This window comes from Bombina bombina, chromosome 2 (assembly GCF_027579735.1).
Source record: "Bombina bombina isolate aBomBom1 chromosome 2, aBomBom1.pri, whole genome shotgun sequence".
NCBI classification, from domain to species: domain Eukaryota; kingdom Metazoa; phylum Chordata; class Amphibia; order Anura; family Bombinatoridae; genus Bombina; species Bombina bombina.
In genome coordinates this window covers 1,213,547,832-1,213,571,749 of record NC_069500.1, presented here as the reverse complement: position 1 = coordinate 1,213,571,749, position 23,918 = coordinate 1,213,547,832, and the positions used below count along the sequence as shown (strand labels likewise).

Sequence of the window (23,918 nt, the reverse complement as noted above, 5' to 3'; positions counted from 1 at the left end):
AACTACACGTGCGTGAGCACAATGTTATATATCAATTGCACATGAACGAACACCCTCTAGTTGTTAAACTGTCAAAATGCATTCAGATAAGAGGCAGCCTTAATGGGTTAAGAAATTGGAATATTTACCTACCTAAGTTTAGCTTTCAACTAAGAATACCAAGAGAACAAAGCAAAATTGCGGAATCATGAAAGTTTATTTTTGACTAGACTCACTTAAATCTAGAGATCCATTTTTAAAAAAAAATAAATAAATTTTATCCTACATTCTTAATTTAGACATTCTGTTTACTTCTATTGTAGAGTTGTTTGTTTTGTTTTTTATTTCTGGAAAAAAGAACCCTTGAGATCTTGAAAGCCTTAGTTATGCAACATCTTCTGTAAAGTTAAAAAAAAAAAAAAAAAAAAAGCAGTCCACTAAATGTATTAGAATAAACTAAAAGATACTGTGTACTCCTTTTTAAATACAGTACATATATGCATAGCTAGTATACTTTGTGGTCATTTATAATGCCTACATACATCTAAAGACCACAAGGGACAAGGCCAGCAAGCAAAATTACACTAAAGTATAGGACCGAGCAGAGAGATGAACTCCTTGCTGGTCAACACAAAATAAAACTTCCAGGGCAGTCAGTCTTACTAAACAACCAAACCCTGCAGGATGACTAGTTGTATGGAGGAGAATTGGGCCATCTAACCTTAAAGGGACATGAAACCCAAAAATTATCTTTCATGATTGAGAGAGAGAGAATACAATTTTATTCAACTTTCCAGTTAAAGGGACGCTGAACCCAAAAATGTTCTTTCATGATTCAGATAGCATGCAACTTTCTAATTTACTCCTATTATCAAATTTTCTTCATTCTTTTGGTATCTTTATTTGAAATGCAAGAATGTAAGTTTAGATGCCGGCCCATTTTTGTGAACAACCTGGGTTGTTCTTGTTGATTGGTGGATAAATTCATCCACCAATAAAAAGTGCTGTCCAGAGGTCTGAACCAAAAAAAGCTTAGAAGCCTTCTTTTTCAAATAAAGATAGCAAGAGAACGAAGAAAAATTGATAATAGGAGTAAATTAGAAAGTTGCTAAAATTGAATGCTCTGTCTGAATCATGAAATAAAAAATTTGGGTTCAGTGTCCCTTTAACTTTTATCAAATTTGCTTCATTTTCTTGGTATCATTTGTTGAAGGAGCAGCAATACACTACTGAACACATGGGTGAGTCAATGACAATCGGGGTGTGTGTATGTGTGTGTATGTATATATATATATATATATATATATATATATATATATATATATATATATATATATATATATATATATATATATATATATATATATATATAATTTTCTCTATATCCACCAATCAGCAGCTAGAACCTAGGTTGTTTGCTGCTCCTGAGCTCACCTAAATAAACCTTTCAGCAAAGGATAACAAGAGAAGGAAGCAAATTGAATAGCAGTAAATTGGAAAATTGTATGCTTTGTCTAATTATGACTTTTTCTGTGCCTTTTTATTGGCATTATTTTGTGTTGTCACCATAGACATAATACCTGTGTATTAAAAGGGACTTGTGCTAATGGTCTGTTTTCTTAAAGAAGGGAATCTGTTAGGGATGTGCATTCGGATCCTTTTGTTAGGATCCGAATGTGGAAGAAGGCAGCCACTTGTGGCATTTGGCTCTTTCTGAGTCTGATTTCTTTCTTCACACTAAGGTTTGGATTTGCACAGATTTTAGTGTATTGATATTTTACAAGAATAAATCGGGCTCCAAAAATACCTGAATGCCACAAGCAACCGCCACCTTCCACATTTGGATTCTAACTAAGGATCCAAATGCACATCCCTAGAATCTATTTTGATGTTGATCTCTTGGAATGCTTCTGCTCCAGAATGTGGCCAGTTATTGGAGAATAGACGTGTATGCCTGCTCCTCATTTGCTCACAAGCTGTATCCTTGTCTAAAGTGTCATTTGCTTGGGTTATACACATAGTAAAATAAACTTAAAGGGATACTAAACCCACATTTTTTTTTCTTTCGTGATTCAGATAGAGCATACAATTTTTTTAAGCCACATTCTAATTTATTTCTATCATTTTTTCTTCGTTCTCATGTTATCTTTATTTGAAAGAGCAGGTATGTAAGCATAAGAGCATGCCCATTTTTGGTTCAGCACCTAAGTAGCGCTTGCTTATTGGTTGCTAAATGTAGCAAGCTCTACCCAGGTGCTGTACCAAAAATAGGACGGCTTCAAATAAAGATAGCAAGAGAGCGAAGAAATTGCTAATAGTAAATTAGAAGTTGCTTAAAATTGTATGCTCTATCTGAATCATAAAAGAGAAAAAAAAATGGTGTTAGTATTCCTTTAAGGTGCTTTAACCCCTTAGTGACCAGAGCACTTTTCCTTTTTCTGACCGTTTGGGACCAGGGCTATATTTACATTTCTGCGGTGTTTGTGTTTTAGCTTCCCTTTTTTTTTTTTTTTTTTTTTTTTTTTTTTTTTTTTTTTTTCAGATCCCCAAGACTTATACAGTTGGAAAGGTTAGATGCCTGAGATACAGGCTTCTTGGCAGCATGCTTCCTTTCCCTATACTTTTCATTGTGATTTTTCAGTAAAGTTGCACGGTGACGTCACCGCGCAAAACGTGAAGCCCTGGCGATGCCTTTCACTATACAGGCCCGATCGCCGGGGTAGGAGCGGGTGGGAGCCCCCAGATCTCCCTCAAGGTGGGAGAGGTCTAGCAACGGCTCTGAGCCATCGTTGGCACCTGACTGAGACAATTTGCGACGGCTCAGAGCCGTCGTTGGCACTAAAGGGGTTAAATGCACTTTCTAAAGATGAGATAGAGAGACTCTCTCTCTAAATATCACCCCCAAATTCTGTTACATCTACAACTACCACCCATGCTAAATAGTTTCTAAATTGTATCCTGAGTTTAGAAATACTCCATGTTTTACATGTTCTTTGTCTTTTTTGCTGGTTATAGGGCAATAAGTAAAAGTAGCACTTTGCTATTTCCAACAATTTTTTTTCAAAATAAGCGATAGTTACATTGGAACACTGATATCTGTCAGGAATCCCTGAATCACATACAGACAGGAGACTTTGCTTGAAAGCTTACATGTCATCACAGGAAGTGACCTTGACGGTCCGTTTGGTTCGCTCCTTTGAGCATCGTAATTTCCGCCCCATTGTGTACCATGGTTTTAACTTAGATCAGACAGCACAAGAATTTATAGCACATGTACTGAAAGACACTGTTGCCGTATTGCTGATCAACCCTGCGTCTGTACCCTGTGCACCTTCCTCAGTGAGCTGGACCACTACAAAGTTCCAGTCTGCCTCACTAGCACTATTGGGTGCGCAGTGTTTGTCTTTGTTCAGAAATGGCAGACATATATGGCTTGGCATTGCTTTTTGGTAATTAGAAGGCTGCTAAATCCCACTGCGCACCACACTTGTATTATGCCCAGCAGTGAAGGGGTTCATTAGGTAGCTTGTAGGGTTCATTTTAGCTTTAGTGTAAAGATCAGCCTGACACATCCCCCCCCTCACGATTGTCACCGCCATCTTAAGTACTGGCAGAAAGTCTGCCAGTACTAAAATAAAAGGCTTTCTTTAGTGATTCTGCAGTGTCGGATCTCATTCTCTACACCCCCCCCCCCTCTACCTAGTTGCTGCCATCTAGGGTACTGGCAGCTGTCTACCAGTACCCAGTTTGTAAAAAAAAAAAAAAAAGCCTTTTTTAAAAAATAAATTAATAAACCCCCAATTTTCTGTAGTGTAGCTGCCCCCCCCTCAATACCCTACCCCTCTACCACTCCCTACAATTTAATGGCAATGTGGCACATGCGCACTATCGACAAACAGGATAAGGAAGTGAACCAACGATGGGCTGCCTCCCTGCTATGACTCCCACTCACCAACGATCGGCTGCATCGGTTCGTAAAAAGGGTATTGCAGTGATGCCTCAATATTGAGGCATCACTGCAATGCCCTGAAAGCGATCACGATCGCTTCCAGCACTTCAAACCCCAGAGGCCGTGTCAGTCACGGCCTTGGTCATTAACTGATTTAACAAAATACAGTATTTAGTTTATACTAGAGTATTCCTTTTTAATGCTTTAGAATAAATTGGAGCAGGGAATCTGTCTGCTCGCCACTATTGCCAGGAACTACCAAATATGCATTCAAATCACTGTAATATTTTAAATTTTAAGCTCTGTACCTCTAGGGGGGAGGGCACTGTAATCCTTCAGTCTGCCTTCCCTTCTTTGTCTTTATTGTACACCTGTATAGCACTGCAGAAGCGTACGGTCCGTTACAAACCGGGGTAATATGAAAGCTTACAGTTTACTACATGATTTCCTTTTTCACTTTTAATGTTACTCATTGATCATGGAGGGAAAAAAATAACAAACGTCTTTCTCTGTAGCTTCTGCTTACCTCTTCAAGTCAAGAAAGAGTCGTTGTCCTGATGGGATCCATTTCTGATCTTGTACATTGTGAAAAAATTAAAAAATCCTGTGCAATCTACGGCATACCCTGTGAGCTGAGGGTAACATCCGCGCACAAAGGCCCAGATGAGACTCTGCGTATCAAGTCAGAGTATGAAGGTGTGTTAGTTTTCCTCCTTATTGAGAGCAGACTGTAGGATTGTGGTACATAATATCAGGTTCTAAATAGAACTGTTTTGCTATAAACTTTTATTTGGACTTCACTTTTGCTTTTGTGGAACTGACATTTTGGTAGCTGTAGGTTACCTAAGCTGGTGGATGGCATCTGGTCTCAACATTTTTCTTACGTAATACATTGTAAACATTTTGAAAATGTGCAGCAAACTTAATTTCTTCTGTTATGTGTGATCAGTCCACGGGTCATCATTACTTCTGGGATATAACTCCTCCCCAACAGGAAATGCAAGAGGATTCACCCAGCAGAGCTGCATATAGCTCCTCCCCTCTACGTCAGTCCCAGTCATTCTCTTGCACCCAACGACTAGATAGGATGTGTGAGAGGACTATGGTGATTATACTTAGTTTTTATGACTTCAATCAAAAGTTTGTTATTTTAAAATAGCACCGGAGCGTGTTATTACTTCTCTGGCAGAGTTTGAGGAAGAATCTGACAGAGATTTTTACTATGATTTTAACCGGAGTCGTTAAGATCATATTGCTGTTCTCGACCATCTGAGGGAGGTAAAGGCTTCAGATCAGGGGACAGCGGGCAGATGAATCTGCATTGAGGTATGTGGCAGTTTTTATTTTCTGAATGGAATTGATGAGAAAATCCTGCCATACCGTTAAAATGACATGTATGTATACACTTCAGTATTCTGGGGATGGTATTTCACCGGAACTACTCTGTTAAAGGTCACTAATCCTTTTAATAACTAATCTCATGTTAAACGTTTTTGCTGGAATGTAGAATCGTTTACATTGCTGAGGTACTGTGTGAATAAATATTTGGGCATTATTTTCCACTTGGCAGTTTTTTGCTTTAATTGTGACAGTTTCGTTTCTCTTCACTGCTGTGTGGGAGAGGGAGGGGCCGTTTTTGGCGCTCTTTGCTACGCATCAAAAAATTCCAGTCAGTTACTTTTATATTTCCTGCATGATCCGGTTCATCTCTGACAGATCTCAGGGGTCTTCAAACTTCTTTGAAGGGAGGTAAATTCTCTCAGCAGAGCTGTGAGAATTCTTATAGTGACTGTGAATAAAAACGTTGTTTTGTATTCTTATGTACAAATTTAATTAGTGTTGTTTTACTAATGGGAACAAACCTTTGCTAAAAGTTGTGTTGTTTTAAAGTTTGATGCTATAACTGTTTTTTCAGTTCATTATTTCAACTGTCATTTAATCGTTAGTACCTCTTTGAGGCACAGTACGTTTTTCTGCTAAAAAAGATTATAACCAAGTTGTAAGTTTTTTTGCTAGTGTGTTAAACATGTCTGACTCAGAGGAAGATATCTGTGTCATTTGTTCCAATGCCAAGGTGGAGCCCAATAGAAATTTATGTACTAACTGTATTGATGCTACTTTAAATAAAAGTCAATCTGTACAATGTGAACAAATTTCACCAAACAGCGAGGGGAGAGTTATGCCGACTAACTCGCCTCACGCGGCAGTACCTGCATCTCCCGCCCGGGAGGTGCGTGATATTTTGGCGCCTAGTACATCTGGGCGGCCATTACAGATAACATTACAAGATATGGCTACTGTTATGACTGAAGTTTTGTCTAAATTACCAGAACTAAGAGGCAAGCGTGATCACTCTGGGGTGAGAACAGAGTGCGCTGACAATGCTAGGGCCATGTCTGATACTGCGTCACAGCTCGCAGAGCATGAGGACGGAGAGCTTCATTCTGTGGGTGACGGTTCTGATCCAAACAGATTGGACTCAGATATTTCAAATTTTAAATTTAAATTGGAGAACCTCCGTGTACTACTAGGGGAGGTCTTAGCAGCTCTCAACGATTGTAACACCGTTGCAATACCAGAGAAACTGTGTAGGTTGGATAAATACTTTGCGGTACCGGCGAGTACTGACGTTTTTCCTATACCTAAGAGACTAACTGAAATTGTTACTAAGGAGTGGGATAGACCCGGTGTGCCGTTCTCACCCCCTCCAATATTTAGAAAGATGTTTCCAATAGACGCCACCACTCGGGACTTATGGCAAACGGTCCCCAAGGTGGAGGGAGCAGTTTCTACTTTAGCTAAGCGTACCACTATCCCGGTGGAGGATAGCTGTGCTTTCTCAGATCCAATGGATAAAAAATTAGAGGGTTACCTTAAGAAAATGTTTGTTCAACAAGGTTTTATATTACAACCCCTTGCATGTATCGCGCCGATTACGGCTGCGGCAGCATTTTGGATTGAGTCGCTTGAAGAGAACCTTAGTTCCTCTACGCTAGACGACATTACGGACAGGCTTAGAGTCCTTAAACTAGCTAATTCTTTCATTTCGGAGGCCGTAGTACATTTAACCAAACTTACGGCTAAGAACTCAGGATTCGCCATACAGGCACGCAGGGCGCTGTGGCTAAAATCCTGGTCAGCTGATGTTACTTCTAAGTCCAAATTACTTAATATACCTTTCAAGGGGCAGTCCTTATTCGGGCCCGGTTTGAAAGAAATTATCGCTGACATTACAGGAGGTAAGGGCCACGCCCTACCTCAAGACAAGGCCAAAGCTAAGGCTAGACAGTCTAATTTTCGTCCCTTTCGGAATTTCAAAACAGGAGCAGCATCAACCTCCACTGCACCAAAACAGGAAGGAGCTGTTGCTCGTTACAGACAAGGCTGGAAGCCTAACCAGTCCTGGAACAAGAGCAAGCAGGCCAGGAAACCTGCTGCTGCCCCAAAGACAGCATGAACCGAGAGCCCCCGATCCGGGACCGGATCTAGTGGGGGGCAGACTCTCTCTCTTCGCCCAGGCCTGGGCAAGAGATGTTCAGGATCCCTGGGCACTAGAGATCATATCTCAGGGATACCTTCTAGACTTCAAATTATCTCCCCCAAGAGGGAGATTTCATCTGTCAAGGTTGTCAACAAACCAGATAAAGAAAGAAGCGTTTCTACGCTGCGTACAAGATCTATTAACAATGGGAGTGATCCATCCGGTTCCGCGGTCGGAACAAGGACAAGGGTTCTACTCAAACCTGTTCGTGGTTCCCAAAAAAGAGGGAACTTTCAGACCAATCTTAGATTTAAAGATTCTAAACAAATTCCTAAGAGTTCCATCGTTCAAAATGGAAACTATTCGGACAATCCTACCCATGATCCAAGAGGGTCAGTACATGACCACAGTGGATTTAAAGGATGCTTACCTTCACATACCGATCCACAAGGATCATCACCGGTATCTAAGGTTTGCCTTCTTAGACAGGCACTACCAGTTTATAGCTCTTCCATTCGGATTGGCTACGGCTCCAAGAATCTTCACAAAGGTTCTGGGTGCCCTTCTGGCGGTACTAAGGCCGCGAGGGATTTCGGTAGCTCCATACCTAGACGACATTCTAATACAAGCTTCAAGCTTTCAAACTGCCAAGTCTCATACAGAGTTAGTTCTGGCATTTCTAAGGTCGCATGGTTGGAAAGTGAACGAAAAGAAGAGTTCTCTTTTTCCTCTCACAAGAGTTCCATTCTTGGGGACTCTTATAGATTCTGTAGAAATGAAGATTTACCTGACAGAGGACAGGTTAACAAAGCTTCAAAATGCATGCCGTGCCCTTCATTCCATTCAACACCCGTCAGTAGCTCAATGTATGGAGGTGATCGGCTTAATGGTAGCGGCAATGGACATAGTACCTTTTGCACGCCTACACCTCAGACCTCTGCAATTATGCATGCTAAGTCAGTGGAATGGGGATTACTCAGATTTGTCCCCTACTCTGAATCTGAATCAAGAGACCAGAAATTCTCTTCTATGGTGGCTTCATCGGCCACACCTGTCCAGGGGGATGCCATTCAGCAGGCCAGACTGGACAATTGTAACAACAGACGCCAGCCTACTAGGTTGGGGCGCTGTCTGGAATTCTCTGAAGGCTCAGGGACTATGGAATCAGGAGGAGAGTCTCCTTCCAATAAACATTCTGGAATTGAGAGCAGTTCTCAATGCCCTTCTGGCTTGGCCCCAATTAACAACTCGGGGGTTCATCAGGTTTCAGTCGGACAACATCACGACTGTAGCTTACATCAACCATCAGGGAGGGACAAGAAGCTCCCTAGCTATGGTGGAAGTATCAAAGATAATTCGCTGGGCAGAGTCACACTCTTGCCACCTGTCAGCAATCCACATCCCGGGAGTGGAGAACTGGGAGGCGGATTTCTTGAGTCGCCAGACTTTTCATCCGGGGGAGTGGGAACTTCATCCGGAGGTCTTTGCCCAAATACTTCGACGTTGGGGCAAACCAGAGATAGATCTCATGGCGTCTCGCCAGAACGCCAAACTTCCTCGCTACGGGTCCAGATCCAGGGATCCGGGAGCGGTTCTGATAGATGCTTTGACAGCACCTTGGAAATTCGGGATGGCTTATGTGTTTCCACCCTTCCCGCTGCTTCCTCGATTGATTGCCAAAATCAAACAGGAAAGAGCATCAGTGATTCTAATAGCGCCTGCATGGCCACGCAGGACTTGGTATGCAGATCTAGTGGACATGTCATCCTGTCCGCCTTGGTCTCTACCTCTAAGACAGGACCTTCTGATACAGGGTCCATTCAAACATCAAAATCTAACTTCTCTGAAGCTGACTGCTTGGAAATTGAACGCTTGATTTTATCAAAACGTGGTTTTTCTGAGTCGGTTATTGATACCCTGATACAGGCTAGGAAGCCTGTTACCAGAAAGATTTACCATAAAATATGGCGTAAATACCTATACTGGTGCGAATCCAAACGTTACTCCTGGAGTAAGGTTAGGATCCCTAGGATATTGTCTTTTCTACAAGAAGGGTTAGAAAAGGGTTTATCAGCTAGTTCATTAAAGGGACAGATTTCAGCTCTGTCCATCTTGTTACACAGGCGTCTGTCAGAAAATCCAGACGTCCAGGCCTTTTGTCAGGCTTTAGCTAGGATCAAGCCTGTGTTTAAAGCTGTTGCTCCGCCATGGAGTTTAAACTTAGTTCTTAACGTTTTACAGGGTGTTCCGTTTGAACCCCTTCATTCCATTGATATAAAATTGTTATCTTGGAAAGTTCTGTTTTTAATGGCTATTTCCTCGGCTCGAAGAGTCTCTGAGTTATCAGCCTTACATTGTGATTCTCCTTATCTGATTTTTCACTCAGACAAGGTAGTTCTGCGTACTAAACCTGGGTTCTTACCTAAGGTAGTCACTAACAGGAATATCAATCAAGAGATTGTTGTTCCATCCTTGTGTCCAAATCCTTCTTCAAAGAAGGAACGTCTTCTACACAATCTGGATGTAGTTCGTGCCCTCAAGTTCTACTTGCAGGCAACTAAAGATTTTCGCCAAACTTCTTCCCTGTTTGTCGTTTATTCTGGACAGAGGAGAGGTCAAATAGCTTCTGCTACCTCTCTCTCTTTTTGGCTTCGTAGCATAATACGTTTAGCCTATGAGACTGCTGGACAGCAGCCTCCTGAAAGAATTACAGCTCACTCCACTAGAGCTGTGGCTTCCACTTGGGCCTTTAAGAATGAGGCCTCTGTTGAACAGATTTGCAAGGCTGCAACTTGGTCTTCGCTTCATACTTTTTCCAAATTTTACAAATTTGACACTTTTGCTTCTTCGGAGGCTATTTTTGGGAGAAAGGTTCTTCAGGCAGTGGTTCCTTCTGTATAAAGAGCCTGCCTACCCCTCCCGTCATCCGTGTACTTTTGCTTTGGTATTGGTATCCCAGAAGTAATGATGACCCGTGGACTGATCACACATAACAGAAGAAAACATAATTTATGCTTACCTGATAAATTCCTTTCTTCTGTTGTGTGATCAGTCCACGGCCCGCCCTGTTTTAAGGCAGGTGAATATCTTTTAAATTATACTCCAGTCACCACTTCACCCTTGTTTACTCCTTTCTCGTTGATTCTTGGTCGAATGACTGGGACTGACGTAGAGGGGAGGAGCTATATGCAGCTCTGCTGGGTGAATCCTCTTGCATTTCCTGTTGGGGAGGAGTTATATCCCAGAAGTAATGATGACCCGTGGACTGATCACACAACAGAAGAAAGGAATTTATCAGGTAAGCATAAATTATGTTTTTCCTAAGATATGGAGAGTCCACAACGTCCTCAATTACTAGTAGGAATATCACTCCTGGCCAGCAGGAGGAGGCAAAGAGCACCATAGCAAAGCTGTTAAGTGTCACTCCCCTACCCACAATCCCCAGTCATTCTATTTGCCTCTGTCAATGGAGGAGGTGAAGTTCTGGTGTCTGAAGAAAATTTTGGATTCTTTTGCTACAAGCAAGATTTTTTTGGGTCTAGCCGTAGTCCACGTCAATCTCTTCAGTAGGGTAGTGGTGGCTTTAAAGCAGTTAGGAACTTGTGAGGTGGGAAGGATTATATTTAGGCAGTGGCAGGCACTTATGTGTGTGACTTTACGGGTTAATTCCTTTTATTGAGAGCAAGAAAGAGAGAGCGCCTAATGGTGTAATATCGTCAGGGACCAGATAGATACAATCATAAACAGTATCAGCTAAATGGATACTCACAAAAGGATTGGCACTTGCAAGTAGTGCATACAGGCAGGCTGACCATTATACAGCAGGCAGTACGCTGAGTGTATGGAATTCGTATCGGAGATCTGTTATGGTAGAAAAGAAAACAAGAACTTAATGGTGCAATAATGTCTGAACCCAGGCGGACACAGACAAAAACACGGTATCAGCAAGATGGATACTCACAAGAGAGTTGGCACTCGCAAGTAGTGCATTCAGGCAGGCTGACCTTAATACAGCAGTCGGTACGCTGGTTGTTTGTAGCCGTTATCGGCTCAGGCTTGTCCTCTGCACACAGCGTGTGCACTGAATCAGCGTCTATGGCTCAGCTGTTCTCTGATGAGAGGAAATCCTCTGGGTGTGACATCGGCGATCAAACATGTGCACCTGAAGCTGTGTAATAGCTCAGAGTGTACACAGTGCAAAGAGGTTGTTAGTCCAATATAATAGTGACAAAATAAAAACGTGTAACTAAAAAATATTTAAAACCAAAAATCTTGAAAAAGGAAAGTCAGCGAACAAATGCTAGGTGAAAATTATTAAAAAAGGAATTTATTTAGAGCTTAATACAACGCGTTTCTCGGCCGATAATACTCGCTGGCCGTTTCGCCGACGTCACACCCAGAGGATTTCCTTTCATCGGAGAACAGCTGAGCCATAGACGCTGATTCAGTGCACACGCTGTGTGCGGAGGACAAGCCTGAGCCGATAACTGCTACAAACAACCGGCGTACTGACTGCTGTATTAAGGTCAGCCTGCCTGAATGCACTACTTGCGAGTGCCAACTCTCTTGTGAGTATCCATCTTGCTGATACCATGTTTTTGTCTGTGTCTGCCTGGGTTCAGACGTTATTGCACCATTAGGTTCTTGTTTTCTTTTCTACCATAACAGATCTCCAATACGAATTCCATACACTCAGCGTACTGACTGCTGTATAAAGGTCAGCATGCCTGTATGCACTACTTGCGAGTGCCAATCCTTTTGTGAGTATCCATTTAGCTGATACTGTTTATGATTGTATCTATCTGGTCCCTGACGATATTACACCATTAGGCGCTCTCTCTTTCTTGCTCTCAATTCTACAGATTATCCGACTCGCCACCGGTTTGGAGTGAAGCAGCCTCATACATCTGCTGATTCTGACAGCGTTTATTCCACTGGTTGCTTTTATTTGCTGGACTTTATAGTGAATATATTTACTTTTATATCTATGCATTGATTATACATCACATTGCAGATTTTTAATATATTATTTTTAACTTTTTTTTTTTTTTTTTACTTTTTATTTTTGCACACAAACTGGTTTTTTTTGTGAAATTTTTTTTATATATTGATTTACACATTGCAGGTTTTTTTTTATAGATTTTTTTTTTTTTTTTTTTTTTGAAAAAAAATATCATTCTGCAAGTCAATATCACATTACACACCAAAAAATTTTTTCTAGCAAAAGCTCATCACATTGGTTTGTTTTCTGTCACAACATGACTAAATCACAATGAACATTATATGATCACTAGTAAATCTACTACTTATATTCATTATATACATACACAAGCATTTACAGCACATATAATTTTTGTTTATAGTTTTGCGCACCCTATTGTATGATCTATTATCATCATACTTTTCTCTGTCTAATTCCTTTTATTGTAGCAATTACACCCAGAGGCTTTGGTTTTAGTTTTTTCACTTATGTGTATATATGTCACTGTCTGGGGGACAAGATCATTAAGTTTTTGCATGTAGTGCTATGTGGAAACTTAGTTCGCTGCTGTGCATTTATAAGAATGAATGGAGCAGCCGTAAAGAACAAGTATTTTGACTAATACGCTAGTGGCCACAGATTTGACCCTTGAGCAGTTTGTGGTTTTTTTTTTTTTTTTTTTTTTGTTAGAGCAGCCGCAGAGCGCCTACCTAATTGTCATGTTGGATATTTGATTTAGCTGCTGTGAGAATAAAGTGCGGTTAGCTAACTGCGCACTTAATTTCTCTGCCGATCACGTGATTCTGCTCCAGCTGAGAACGGAGTGGCTGGTGGCTATTTTTATTCCTTTTCGGATCTGTGTTACAAGTATTGTAACGGATTGTTTTATTGCTTAATTAATTTTTTTTATTTATTTATTTTTTTGCCTTTTGTGGACAGGGTATTTCTCTGAATGAAAGAAACGTAATACACTACTATTCACTATATTCAGTCTCTCTGTTAAGACTCATTAGTAAATGATATTTGTTGGGTTGCAGTTTTTTTTCAACTCAAACGATCTTGAAAAACACTTAAAGTGACAGTGCATCTTTTATTTCTGGCTCTCTGTTAAGACTTAGGAAATACATTTAAGTGACACTGTTTTCTCCTGAAATTTGGGGTATTATGGAACAGGTGTCTGTTCCTATGCATATATGCTGATTATGTCTTGAGGCTCTAATTTGTTTTCAATGCAATTCTTCCCTCAGACTTAGGAAGATAAACTTTTTTGTTTTTGAGCTTCAGGTCTCTTAGGATGATGCTGTTCGGGCATTGCCACAGTTTTCTCCTTAAACATCCCAAGCCTCAATGGCTACACATATAGTGCCCTGCAGTTCCTCTCATTCTCCTGGAGGAGTTTATTTGCTTGCTGAAGTTGCTGCACAGATACCTTCAGTGGTATCTGTGGCACTATCTGATTTTCTATGCTGGGAATAGTCATGAGGATAATTAGACATTCAGATAGTAAGGTTTCTGTTCCTTCTACTGCTACGCAGGTTGTCCTCCCTCATAGTCTGATGAGGATACGTCGGTAGCATCTGAGGGTGAAATCTCAGATTCGGACAGTATAATTCCTTCATCTGATGTTGTTAAAGGATGTTTTCGCTACTTTGGACAATTCCGAAACGCCTGTCGTTGTCAACCCTAAGAAATCTAATAAGGGTAATAGTTACTACGATGTTCCTTCCTCTATGGAAGTGTTTCCTGTTCCAGACCGTGTAACAGATTTTTGCACAGGAATGGGAGAAACCAGGGTTATTTCACCCCCCCCCCCTGTCTTTTTAAAGAGATGTTTTCCTGTCGCTGACTCCATTAAAGATTCAAGGCGCACGGTGCCTAAAGTAGAAGGGGCTATTTCTACTCTGGCTAAGAGAACTAGAGGATACCTGCTCTTTAAGGATCCTATGGACAAAAAGCTGGAGGCTTATTTAAAGATGTATGTTCATCAAGGTCTTCAATGGCAACCTGCAGTTTGTATTGCTTCAAGTGTGGCATATTATTGGTGTGACGCCTTGTCTGTTTCAATTTGAGAAGACACTCCTTTGGTGGAGATCCTAAACAGGATTAAGGCTTTCAAACTAGCCAATTCCTTTATTTTTGATGCTGCCAAGATATCTAGCTTCTCTGTCCTAGCCGCAGGGCGTTGTGGCAGAAATAATTCCTGATTCTTCGGGTGGAAAGGTCTTTCTTCCACAAGCCAAGAAGAATAGAGATTAAGGACATCAAAGTAATTTTTTGTTCCTCAGTAACTTCAAAGGAAAGTCTTCCTCTCCATGTCTTTTTGGAAACCCAATTAGTCTTGAAACTAGGGGACGTAATCAAAGAAGCCTGCAGACAAAGTCAGCATGTTGGGTTTGCCACGGTCTGGGGTTGGCTTTGGATAAGAGTTGTCCCAGATCTTTGGGCTGAAGACATAGTATCTTAAGGTTTCAAATAGAATTCACTTTCCCTCCCAGGGACAGTTTTCTCCTCTCAGGGTTATCTGAAATCCAGGTAAAAAGAGGCATTCTTGATCTGTGTTCAGGGCCTAAGATCTATTATTAATTATTCTCAGAGTACCGTCCTTCAAGATGGAAACTTTGTTCCATTCTTCCTTTGACTCAAGAGGGTCGGTTCATGCTCTAACATAGACCTGAGGGACGTGTTCTTTCATGTTCCCATCCTAAGGGATTGTCTCAAGTTCCTGAGATTTGCCTTTCTAGAAGACTCCTGTAGGTCTCTGGGAATTGCAGGGGTGCCCTTCCTGAACGACATTTTGGTTCAGGTGCCATCTATTTTTTTTTTTTTTTTTCGAGCAATCTCTTATTCAGAGACCTTGTTAACTTTTCTTCATTTTCTCGGATGGAAGCAAATCTAGAAGAGTTCCTTTGTTCCAACTACAAGGGTAGTTTTCTTAGGGACCATAATAGATTCCCTAGCTATGTAAATATTTCTGACAGAGGTCAGAAAATCATAAATTGTTCTTGCCTCTCTCTGCAGTCTACTGTTCGGCCATCTGTGGCTTAATGTTTGGAGGTAATTGGTCTGATGGTCGCTTACATGGACATCATTCCCTTTGCTCGATTCCATTTGAGAGCTCTGCAGTTATGCATGCTCAGACAATGGCATGGGGATCATACAGATCAGTCGACAAGAGACTCTCTCCCATGGTGGTTTTTTCAGGAGCTCTGTCTCGGGGCACATGCTTCCAGAGACCTTCCTAGGTGATTGTGACCATGGACGCCAGCCTGCTGGGCTGGAAGGCAGTCTGGGACTCGTTAAAGGCGCAAGGACTATGGACTTGGGAGTAGTCTGCTCTCTCCAACATCTTGGAGTTGAGAGCGATTTTTAAATTGCCCTGATGGCTTGCCCTCAGTTATCCTTAGCCCGGTTTATCAGGTTCCAGTCTGACAATATCACCTCAGTGGCTTAAATCAACCACTAGGGAGGAACTCGAGTTACTTAGCCATGAAGGAGGTGGCTCGGATTGTTCAGTGGGCGAAAGCTCACAATTGCTGTCTTTCTGCCATCCACACTCCAGGAGTGGACAACTGGGAAGCGTATTTCCTGAGCAGACAGACATTTTCATCCTGGGGAGTGGGCTCTCCATCCAGAGGTGGTCTCCAGTTTAACCCTCAAATGGGGGATGCCGGAATTGGATCTGATGCCATTTCGGCAGAATGCCAAGCTTCCAAGGTACGGTTCAAGGTCAAGAGATCCCCAGGCCGCCCTGATAGATTCTCAGGCGGTTCCTTGAGATTTTTCTAGCATACCTGTTTCCTCAGTTTGCTTTCTTTCCTCGAGTCATTGCTTGTATCAGAGAGGGCATCTGTAATTCTAATGGCTCCTGCATGGCCTTGCAGGATCTGGTGTGCAGACCTAGTAAAGAGGTTGCCTCTGAGGAAGGACCTTCTAACTCAGGGTCCATTCCTTCATCCAAATCTTGTTTCTCTGAAGCTGACTGCTTGGAGATTGAATGCTTAGTTCTGTCTAAGCATGGTTTTTCTGAGTCAGTAGTACTTGAGACCCTGATTTAGGCTTGCAAGTCTGTAACTAGAAAGATTTACCATAAGATATGGTGTAAATTCCTTTATTGGTGTGGATCCAAGGGCTACTCTTGGAGTGGGGTCAGGATTCCTAGGATTTTGTCCTTTCTCCAGGAAGGTCTGTAGAAGGGTTTGTCAGTCATTGCTCTGAAGGTTCAGATTTCTGCAATACCTTTTTTTTTGTTACACAAGCGTCTGGCGGATGTGCAATATTTTTTTATTTTTTTTTTGTCAGGCCTTGGTTAGTTTCAGGCATGTGTTTAACTGTGTTTCTCCTCTTTGGAGCCTTATCCTTGTTAAACTTTTCGGCTGGCTCCGTTTGAGTCATTGCATTCCATAGATATTAAGTTGTTATCTTGTAAGGGTTTTTTTTTTTTTTTTTTTTTTTTTTTTTGCTGCTATCTCTACTGCTCGTAGAGTCTCGGAACTCTCGGCTTGGCAGTGTGATTCGATTTATCTTCATGTTAAGGCGGTTCCTGGTTCTAAGTTAGGTTTTCTTCCAAAAGTGTTTCAGATATAACTATTAATCCTTCTTATCATAAGGAATGTTTGTTACATAACTTGGATGTTGTTCATGCTTTGAAATTTTATCTACAGGCGACTAAGGTTTTTCACCAGTCTTCTGACTTGCTTGTTTCTCTGGAAATGTAAAGGTCAGAAAGCCTCCGCTACTACTTTCTCTGGTTGAGAAGTATAATTCTTTTTGCTTATGAGACTGCTAGTTAGAATTACGACCCATTCCACGAGGGCTGTCTCCTTTTTTTTTTTCTTGGGCTTTTAAAATTAAGCTTCTGTGGAACAGATTTGCAAGGCTGCAACTTGGTCCGCTCTGCATACTTTTTCCAATTTTTTTTTTTTTTTTTAATTTTTTACTTTTGCCGAGGTTTCTTTTGGGAGAAAGGTTCTTCAAGCGGTGGGGCCTTCTATTTAGGTCTGCCTGTTATCCCTCCCTAGTCATCTGTGTCTTCTAGCTTGGGAATTGGTTCCCACTAGTAATTGATGATGTGGACTCTCCATATTTTAGTAAAGAAAACAAGATTTATGCTTGCCTGATAAATCTATTTATTTCCGGATATGGTGAGTCCACGACCCCACCCTTAATTTAAGTTAATTTGTGTTTTGTTTTTTACTAAACCTCAGGCACCTCTACACCTTCTTTTTTTTGTGTTCCTTTTTTTCCATTTTCCTTTTGGTCAAAGTAGGGTAGGGGAGTGACACTTAACAGTTTTGCTGTGGTGCTCTTTTCCTCCTCCTGCTGGCCAGGAGTGATATTCCCACTAGTAATTGACGACGTGGACTCTCCATATCCAGAAAGAAATAGATTTATCAGGTAAGCATAAATCTTGTTTTTCGTTTGATCGGAGTCATGTTCAATCTCCTATCAATCTATTCATCTATGTATAATTAGGATAACCTTAGACTATTTTGGAACTGCCAACCTATTATGTTTGACACAGTCCAATAATAAGATAGATATATATATATATAATTTTTTTTATTTTCTTTAACACTGATTTCCTTCTATCCCTAGGTGATGGCATTCCTACTGTCTTCATTGCAGTGGCTGGGCGAAGCAATGGCTTAGGGCCTGTTATGTCTGGAAACACTGCTTATCCTGTTATTAACTGCCCCCCTCTCACTGCAGATTGGGGAGCACAAGATGTCTGGTCTTCACTTAGAATGCCCAGCGGTAAGGGGTCATTTCATAATTTGACGGCCATCAGCCAATCACAAAATGCATATAAATATTTGAATCTTGCACATGCTCAGTAGGAGCTTGTGCCTCAAAGTGTGCATATAAAGACTGCACATTTAAATAACGGAAATGGATTAAAAGTTTGTTTCTTTTACAAGATTTGACTAGTCCACGGATTACATCCTTACTTATGAGATATCGCCTCCTGGTCAGCAGGAGGAGGCAAAGAGCTCCACAGCAGAGCTGCATAAATAGCTCCTCCCTTCCCCCCCCCAACCCAGTCATTCTCTTTGCCTGTGTTAGTGATAGGAGTGAGGTGCTAGTTTAGTTTCTACAATCAAGAGGTTTTTTTTTGTTTTGTTTTTTATGGTGCCAAAGTGTAATATTTTACTACCGGGCAGCTTCTGGAAGAACCAGTTAAGGGAACTTGTGAGGTTTTAGTCTCACTACGCCTCCCATATTGGTGCTGCCTGGATATGGACTTAGTGAATTTTTCCTAAGACATTTCTCTTTTCACAGGACCTCAAAAGGAGAAGTGGACCTCTTGACACTGAATATTTTCATGCTGTTCCTCAGCATGGAGGTAAGTGCAGTCTGTTTATTTCTGGGGCTTTGAGGCATTTACTCAGAAATGGATGTACTATACTGTGGCATTTTGGAGGGTATAGACTCTAAAAAAAAAAATAAAAAAAAAAATAGGGGTCTTCCTATGCTAGTACGTTGGAGGTCATCCGCAAAGGTAACCAGATGACAACCCACACACTGTTAAAGTTTCCAGACAGTCTGGTATCATTGTACATTAGCCGGAAGCTCTGGGAGGTTAATTTTAGTACTCGGCTGCGAGTACCATAACGGGCACAACTCTGTTTATTATTTGAGAACAAGGAGTTTGTTGGCTGAAGCTGGGGAGTTTTTACTGTGTTAAGAACTGTAACTGATCGGGTACATGACATTAGATTGACATTTTCTTTTTTCTCGGTTTTGATGGGCGGGGCTTGTTTTCGCGCGCAGTTCCGCATCGAGAGTACTTGGAGCAGTGTTCTAGTGCAGCCCCTAGGTCCGCTAGTTAAGATAATCTCTAAGCGTTCCTAGGCACGCTGTTGGAGGGTAGCGGTGGTCACGGAGGCAGGTAGGAGCTGCGGAGAGGCAACTGTTTCAGGGACCTGTGTGTGAGCAGGGCCAACGTGGGGAGTGTGAGATACATTGGACCGCACCTAATACATATTTTCGTCATATTTGAATAAATGTGAAGACGTATTTAAAGAGACAGTACTTTATTTTTTGAGACAGTGATTGTTCTTGTTTATCAGTGACTTGACCACGCTTGCCTTTGAAATCTGACACTATGGAGGACCTTGAACACAGTACATGTCCTATGTGTTTGGATGCCATTGTGGAACCCCCTGTTACACTATGCCCCCCCATGTATTGAGAGGGCTTTAGAATTTTAAGGAAAAGATTTTCTTTAATAAAGATATATCCAATGACTGTTCTCAGACTGATAAGACTCAGGGTATACCGCAATTTTCACCCCAAGCATCACAACCTTTAACGCCTGCACAAATGACGCCATATTCTTCAACGGCGTCTGCTTCTTTTACTCTGCAGGATATGGCTGCAGTTATGTCATCCACTCTCTCAGAAGTTTTGTCTAAGTTGCCAGTGTTGCAAGGCAAACGCAGCAGGGCAGAAACCCATGTGGTCACTGCGGCGACTGATGCTCTGATGACTATCTCCAATGTACCATCCCAGGGATCTGACTTGGGGGGTAGGGAGATCCTTTCTGAGGGGAAACTGTCTGACTTGGGTAGTGCGTTGCCTCAGACAGATTCGGACGTCATGGCTTTCAGATTTAAACTGGAGCACCTCCGCCTGTTGCTGCGGGAGGTTTTGCTGACTCTGGACGACTGTCTCTATTGTGGTACCTCCAGAGAAATTGTTTAAGATGAAGTACTTAGAAGTTCCTTCTTACTCTGTCTTTCCGGTTCCTAAGAGAATTTCGGAAATTGTTTCGCAGGAATGGAAAAGACCGGGTATCCCGTTCTCACCTTCCCCTATTTTTTAAGAAAATGTACCCTATACCTGACGCTGTTCGGTACTCTTGGCAAACAATCCCTAAGGTGGAGGGAGCTATTTCAACCCTGGCTAAGTGTAAGACTATCCCTATTGAGGACAGTTGTGCTTTCAAAGACCCTATGGATAAAGAGTTGGAGGGTCTTCTAAAAAAGCTATTTGTTCATCAAGGGTTTCTATTACAACCGACGGCCTGCATTGTACCAGTCACAACTGCGGCTGCCTTTTGGTTTGACGCCTTAGAGTCTCTTAAGACTGAGACTTAGGAAATAATGGATAGAATTAAGGCCCTTAAGCTGTCTAATTCTTTTGTTACGGATGCCGCCTTTCAGATTGCCAATTTTGCGGCTAAGAATGCAGGATTTTCCATTCTAGCGCGCAGAGCTTTATGGTTAAAATCTTGGTCTGCGGATGTGTCCTCTAAGTCCAAACTTTTGGCTATTCCTCTCAAGGGGAAGACCCTATTTGGGCCTGACTTGAAAGAGATCATTTCTGACATTATGGGAGGTATGGGTCACCTACCTCAGGATAAAACATCTAAGCAAAGGGGTAGACAGAGTAAACAGGAAGGGAAATTTTGCACAAGCTAAGTCTGTCTGGAGAGGATCAGGAGACAAGAGACGCTCTTCTTTGGTAGTTGTCGCCGGATCATCTGTCCCAGGGGACGTGCTTCCGCAGACCCTCATGGGTGATAGTGACAACGGACGCCAGTTTACTAGGATGGGGTGCAGTCTGGAATTCCCTGAAGGCTCAGGGTGTGTGGACTCGGTCAGAGTCCCTACTTCCAATCAATATTCTGGAATTGAGGGCAATATTCAATGCTCTTCAAGCTTGGCCTCAGTTGGTTTCGGAAAAGTTCATCCGATTTCAGTCGGACAACATCACGACTGTGGCTTACATCAATCATCAGTGAGGAACAAGGAGTTCCTTGGCGATGACAGAAGTATCCAAGATAATTCGGTGGGCGGAGGCTCACTCTTATCTGTCAGCAATCTACATCCCAGGGGTAGACAATTGGGAAGCAGATTTTTTGAGCAGATGTTTCATCCGGGGGAGTGGGAACTCCATCCGGAGGTCTTTGCCACCCTGATTCTCAGATGGGGCAGGCCGGAGCTGGATCTCATGGCGTCTCGTCAGAATGCAAAGCTCCCGAGATAGGGATCCTCAGGCCGAACTGATGCCTTGGTCGTTCAACCTAGCTTATGTGTTCCCTCCATTTGCTCTCCTTCCCCGGGTGATTGCTCAAGTCAAACTGGAGAGGGCTTCGCAGGATTTGGTATGCCGATCTGATGGACATGTCATCTCTGCCACCGTGGAAGCTTCCATTGAGGCAGGACCTTCTCATTCAGGGACGCTTCCATCATCCAAATCTAATTTCTCTGCAGCTGACTGTTTGGAGATTGAAAGCTTGATCTCATCTAAGCGGGGGTTCTCTGAGGCGGTCATTGATACCTTGATTCAGGCACTCAAGCCTGTTACTAGAAAGATTTACCATAAGATATGGCGTAAATATCTTTATTGGTGCGAATCCAAGGGCTACTCATGGAGTAGGGTTAGGATTCCCAGGATTTTATCTTTTCTCCAAGAAGGATTGAAGAAAGGGTTGTCGGCAAGTTCCTTAAAGGGACAGATTTCTGCCTTGTCTATTTTGTTACACAAACGTCAGGTCTGATTCTAGTCAGAGCCTGACAAAAAGATTGAACCAGTGTTTAGACCAATTGCTCCTCCTTGGAGTTTGAATTTAGTTCTTAATGTTCTTCATAGAGATTATTTTCTTGGAAAGTTTTATTTTTGGTTGCTATTTCTTCTGTTCGCAGAGTTTCTGAGCTTTAGGCATTACAATGTGATTCTCCTTATCTTATTTTCCATTCGGATAAGGTGGCGTTACGTACCAAACCTGATTTTCTTCCTAAGGTTGTTTCTAACAAGAATATTAATCATGAAATTGTTGTTCCTTCCTTGTGTCCTAACTTCTTCTAAGAAGGAGCGTCTGTTACATAATTTGGACGTAGTCCGTACCTTGAAGTTCTACTTGCAGGCGACTAAAGATTTTTGTCAAACCTCTTCGTTATTTGTTGTTTTTGCTGGGAAACGTAGGGTTTAGAAAGCTATGGCTACCTCTTTTTCTTTTTGGCTGAAGAGTATCATCCGTATTGCATATGAGACTGCTGGACAGCAGCCTCCTGAATGAATTACGGCTCATTCTACTAGGGCTGTGGCTTCCTCATGGGCATTTAAAAATGATGCTTCTGTTGAACAGATTTGCAAAGCTGCAACTTGGTCGTCTCTTCACACTTTTTTTTTTCCAAATACAAATTTGATACTTCTGCCTCGTCTAAGGCTGTTTTTGGGAGACAGGTTCTTCAAGCAGTGGTGCCTTCCGTTTAGGTTCCTGTCTTGTCCCTCCCTTTTATCCGTGTCCTTTAGCTTTGGTATTGTATCCCATAAGTAAGGATGAAATCCGTGGACTTTTCATATCTTGTAAAAGAAAAGGAAATTTATGCTTACCTGATAAATTTATTTCTTTTACGATATGACGAGTCCACGGCCCACCCTGTCATTTTCTAAGACTGGTCTTTATTTTTGTTCAACTTCAGTCACCTCTGCTCCTTGGCTTTTCCTTTCTCTTCCTAACTTCGGTCGAATGACTGGGTTCGGGGGGGGAGGGAGGAGCTATTTATGCAGCTCTGCTGTGGAGCTCTTTGCCGCCTCCTGCTGACCAGGAGGCAATATCCGATAAGTAAGGATGAAATCCGTGGACTCGTCATATCGTAAAAGAAATAAATTTATCAGGTAAGCATAAATTTCCTTTTTATGTGCTCTACCTGAATTATGACCGTTTCATTTTGAATGTTTTTGTTCCTTTAACAGTTATTTAGAAACAAGAGGATCGTCCATTTAATACTCAGTACTTGGGGATTATTGCTTAATGCTGTAAAAAAAAAAAAAAACATTTTTATGTTGTATAAGAAAGGTAGAATCATCCCATCTCTACTAGTAACCATTGTATGCAGTTTTTAGCTTTCAATAAGTGTTGTAATGTTTGCCATCTTGGATTTTAATCTAATTTTAATCTTTCTTAAAGGCACTTAAAAGTCAAAATGAAAGTCTCATGATTAAGCTAGAGCATTTAAACTCACATTATCAAATTTACTTTGTTCTCATAGGTTCCTTTGTTGAAAAGCATATGTACATATAAATTTCTTCAGCAGAAGCCATGTATTACTGGGATCTAGCTGGTGATTAGTGACTATATGTCATTGGCAACAGATGTGTTCAGTTAGCTCTCTATAGTGCATTCCTGCTGAGCTGATTGTGTTTAATCTCTGCAGTTTTATACATTCTGTTTTGTGCTTTTAAGCTCAAATTGCCTAGATTGGTAGCCAGTCCCAGTTAAGTACATATATATGATTTTGTTTTTCAGGTCTTGGCTGCTCTACTGTGCTATCTCCAGAAGCAGCAGCTCAATTTGCTGCTCAGATTTTCGGCTTAAGCAACCATTTGGTGTGGTCTAAACTGCGCTCCTGCACACTGAACACCTGGATCTCTCTCAAACAAGCAGACACAAAGCTGAGAGAGTGCAGTGTATAATATCTGGCATGTGCTGCTGCTTGTCAAATATCCCATTTCAATAAAAGCAATGTTTTTTTGTTTAAATTGTACCTTATGTTTATTTCCATTCAAATGTCTGAACT

At 41.6% G+C, this 23,918-nt stretch overlaps 1 protein-coding gene across 3 annotated transcripts in view; it reads left to right on the top strand.

Moving 5' to 3' along the window:
* The window catches only part of PAICS (phosphoribosylaminoimidazole carboxylase and phosphoribosylaminoimidazolesuccinocarboxamide synthase), a 35,346-nt gene extending 11,466 nt beyond the window's left edge, over nucleotides 1–23,880 (top strand). For all 3 annotated transcript variants that reach the window (XM_053703940.1, XM_053703939.1, XM_053703942.1), the window contains 3 exons: nucleotides 4,444–4,624; nucleotides 17,986–18,144; nucleotides 23,648–23,880. In XM_053703940.1, coding sequence (XP_053559915.1) covers nucleotides 4,444–4,624; nucleotides 17,986–18,144; nucleotides 23,648–23,814 — 507 coding nt within the window. In that variant the 3' untranslated portion in view covers nucleotides 23,815–23,880. The remainder of the gene's footprint in view (nucleotides 1–4,443; nucleotides 4,625–17,985; nucleotides 18,145–23,647) is intronic.
* The last annotated feature ends 38 nt before the right edge of the window (nucleotides 23,881–23,918 follow it).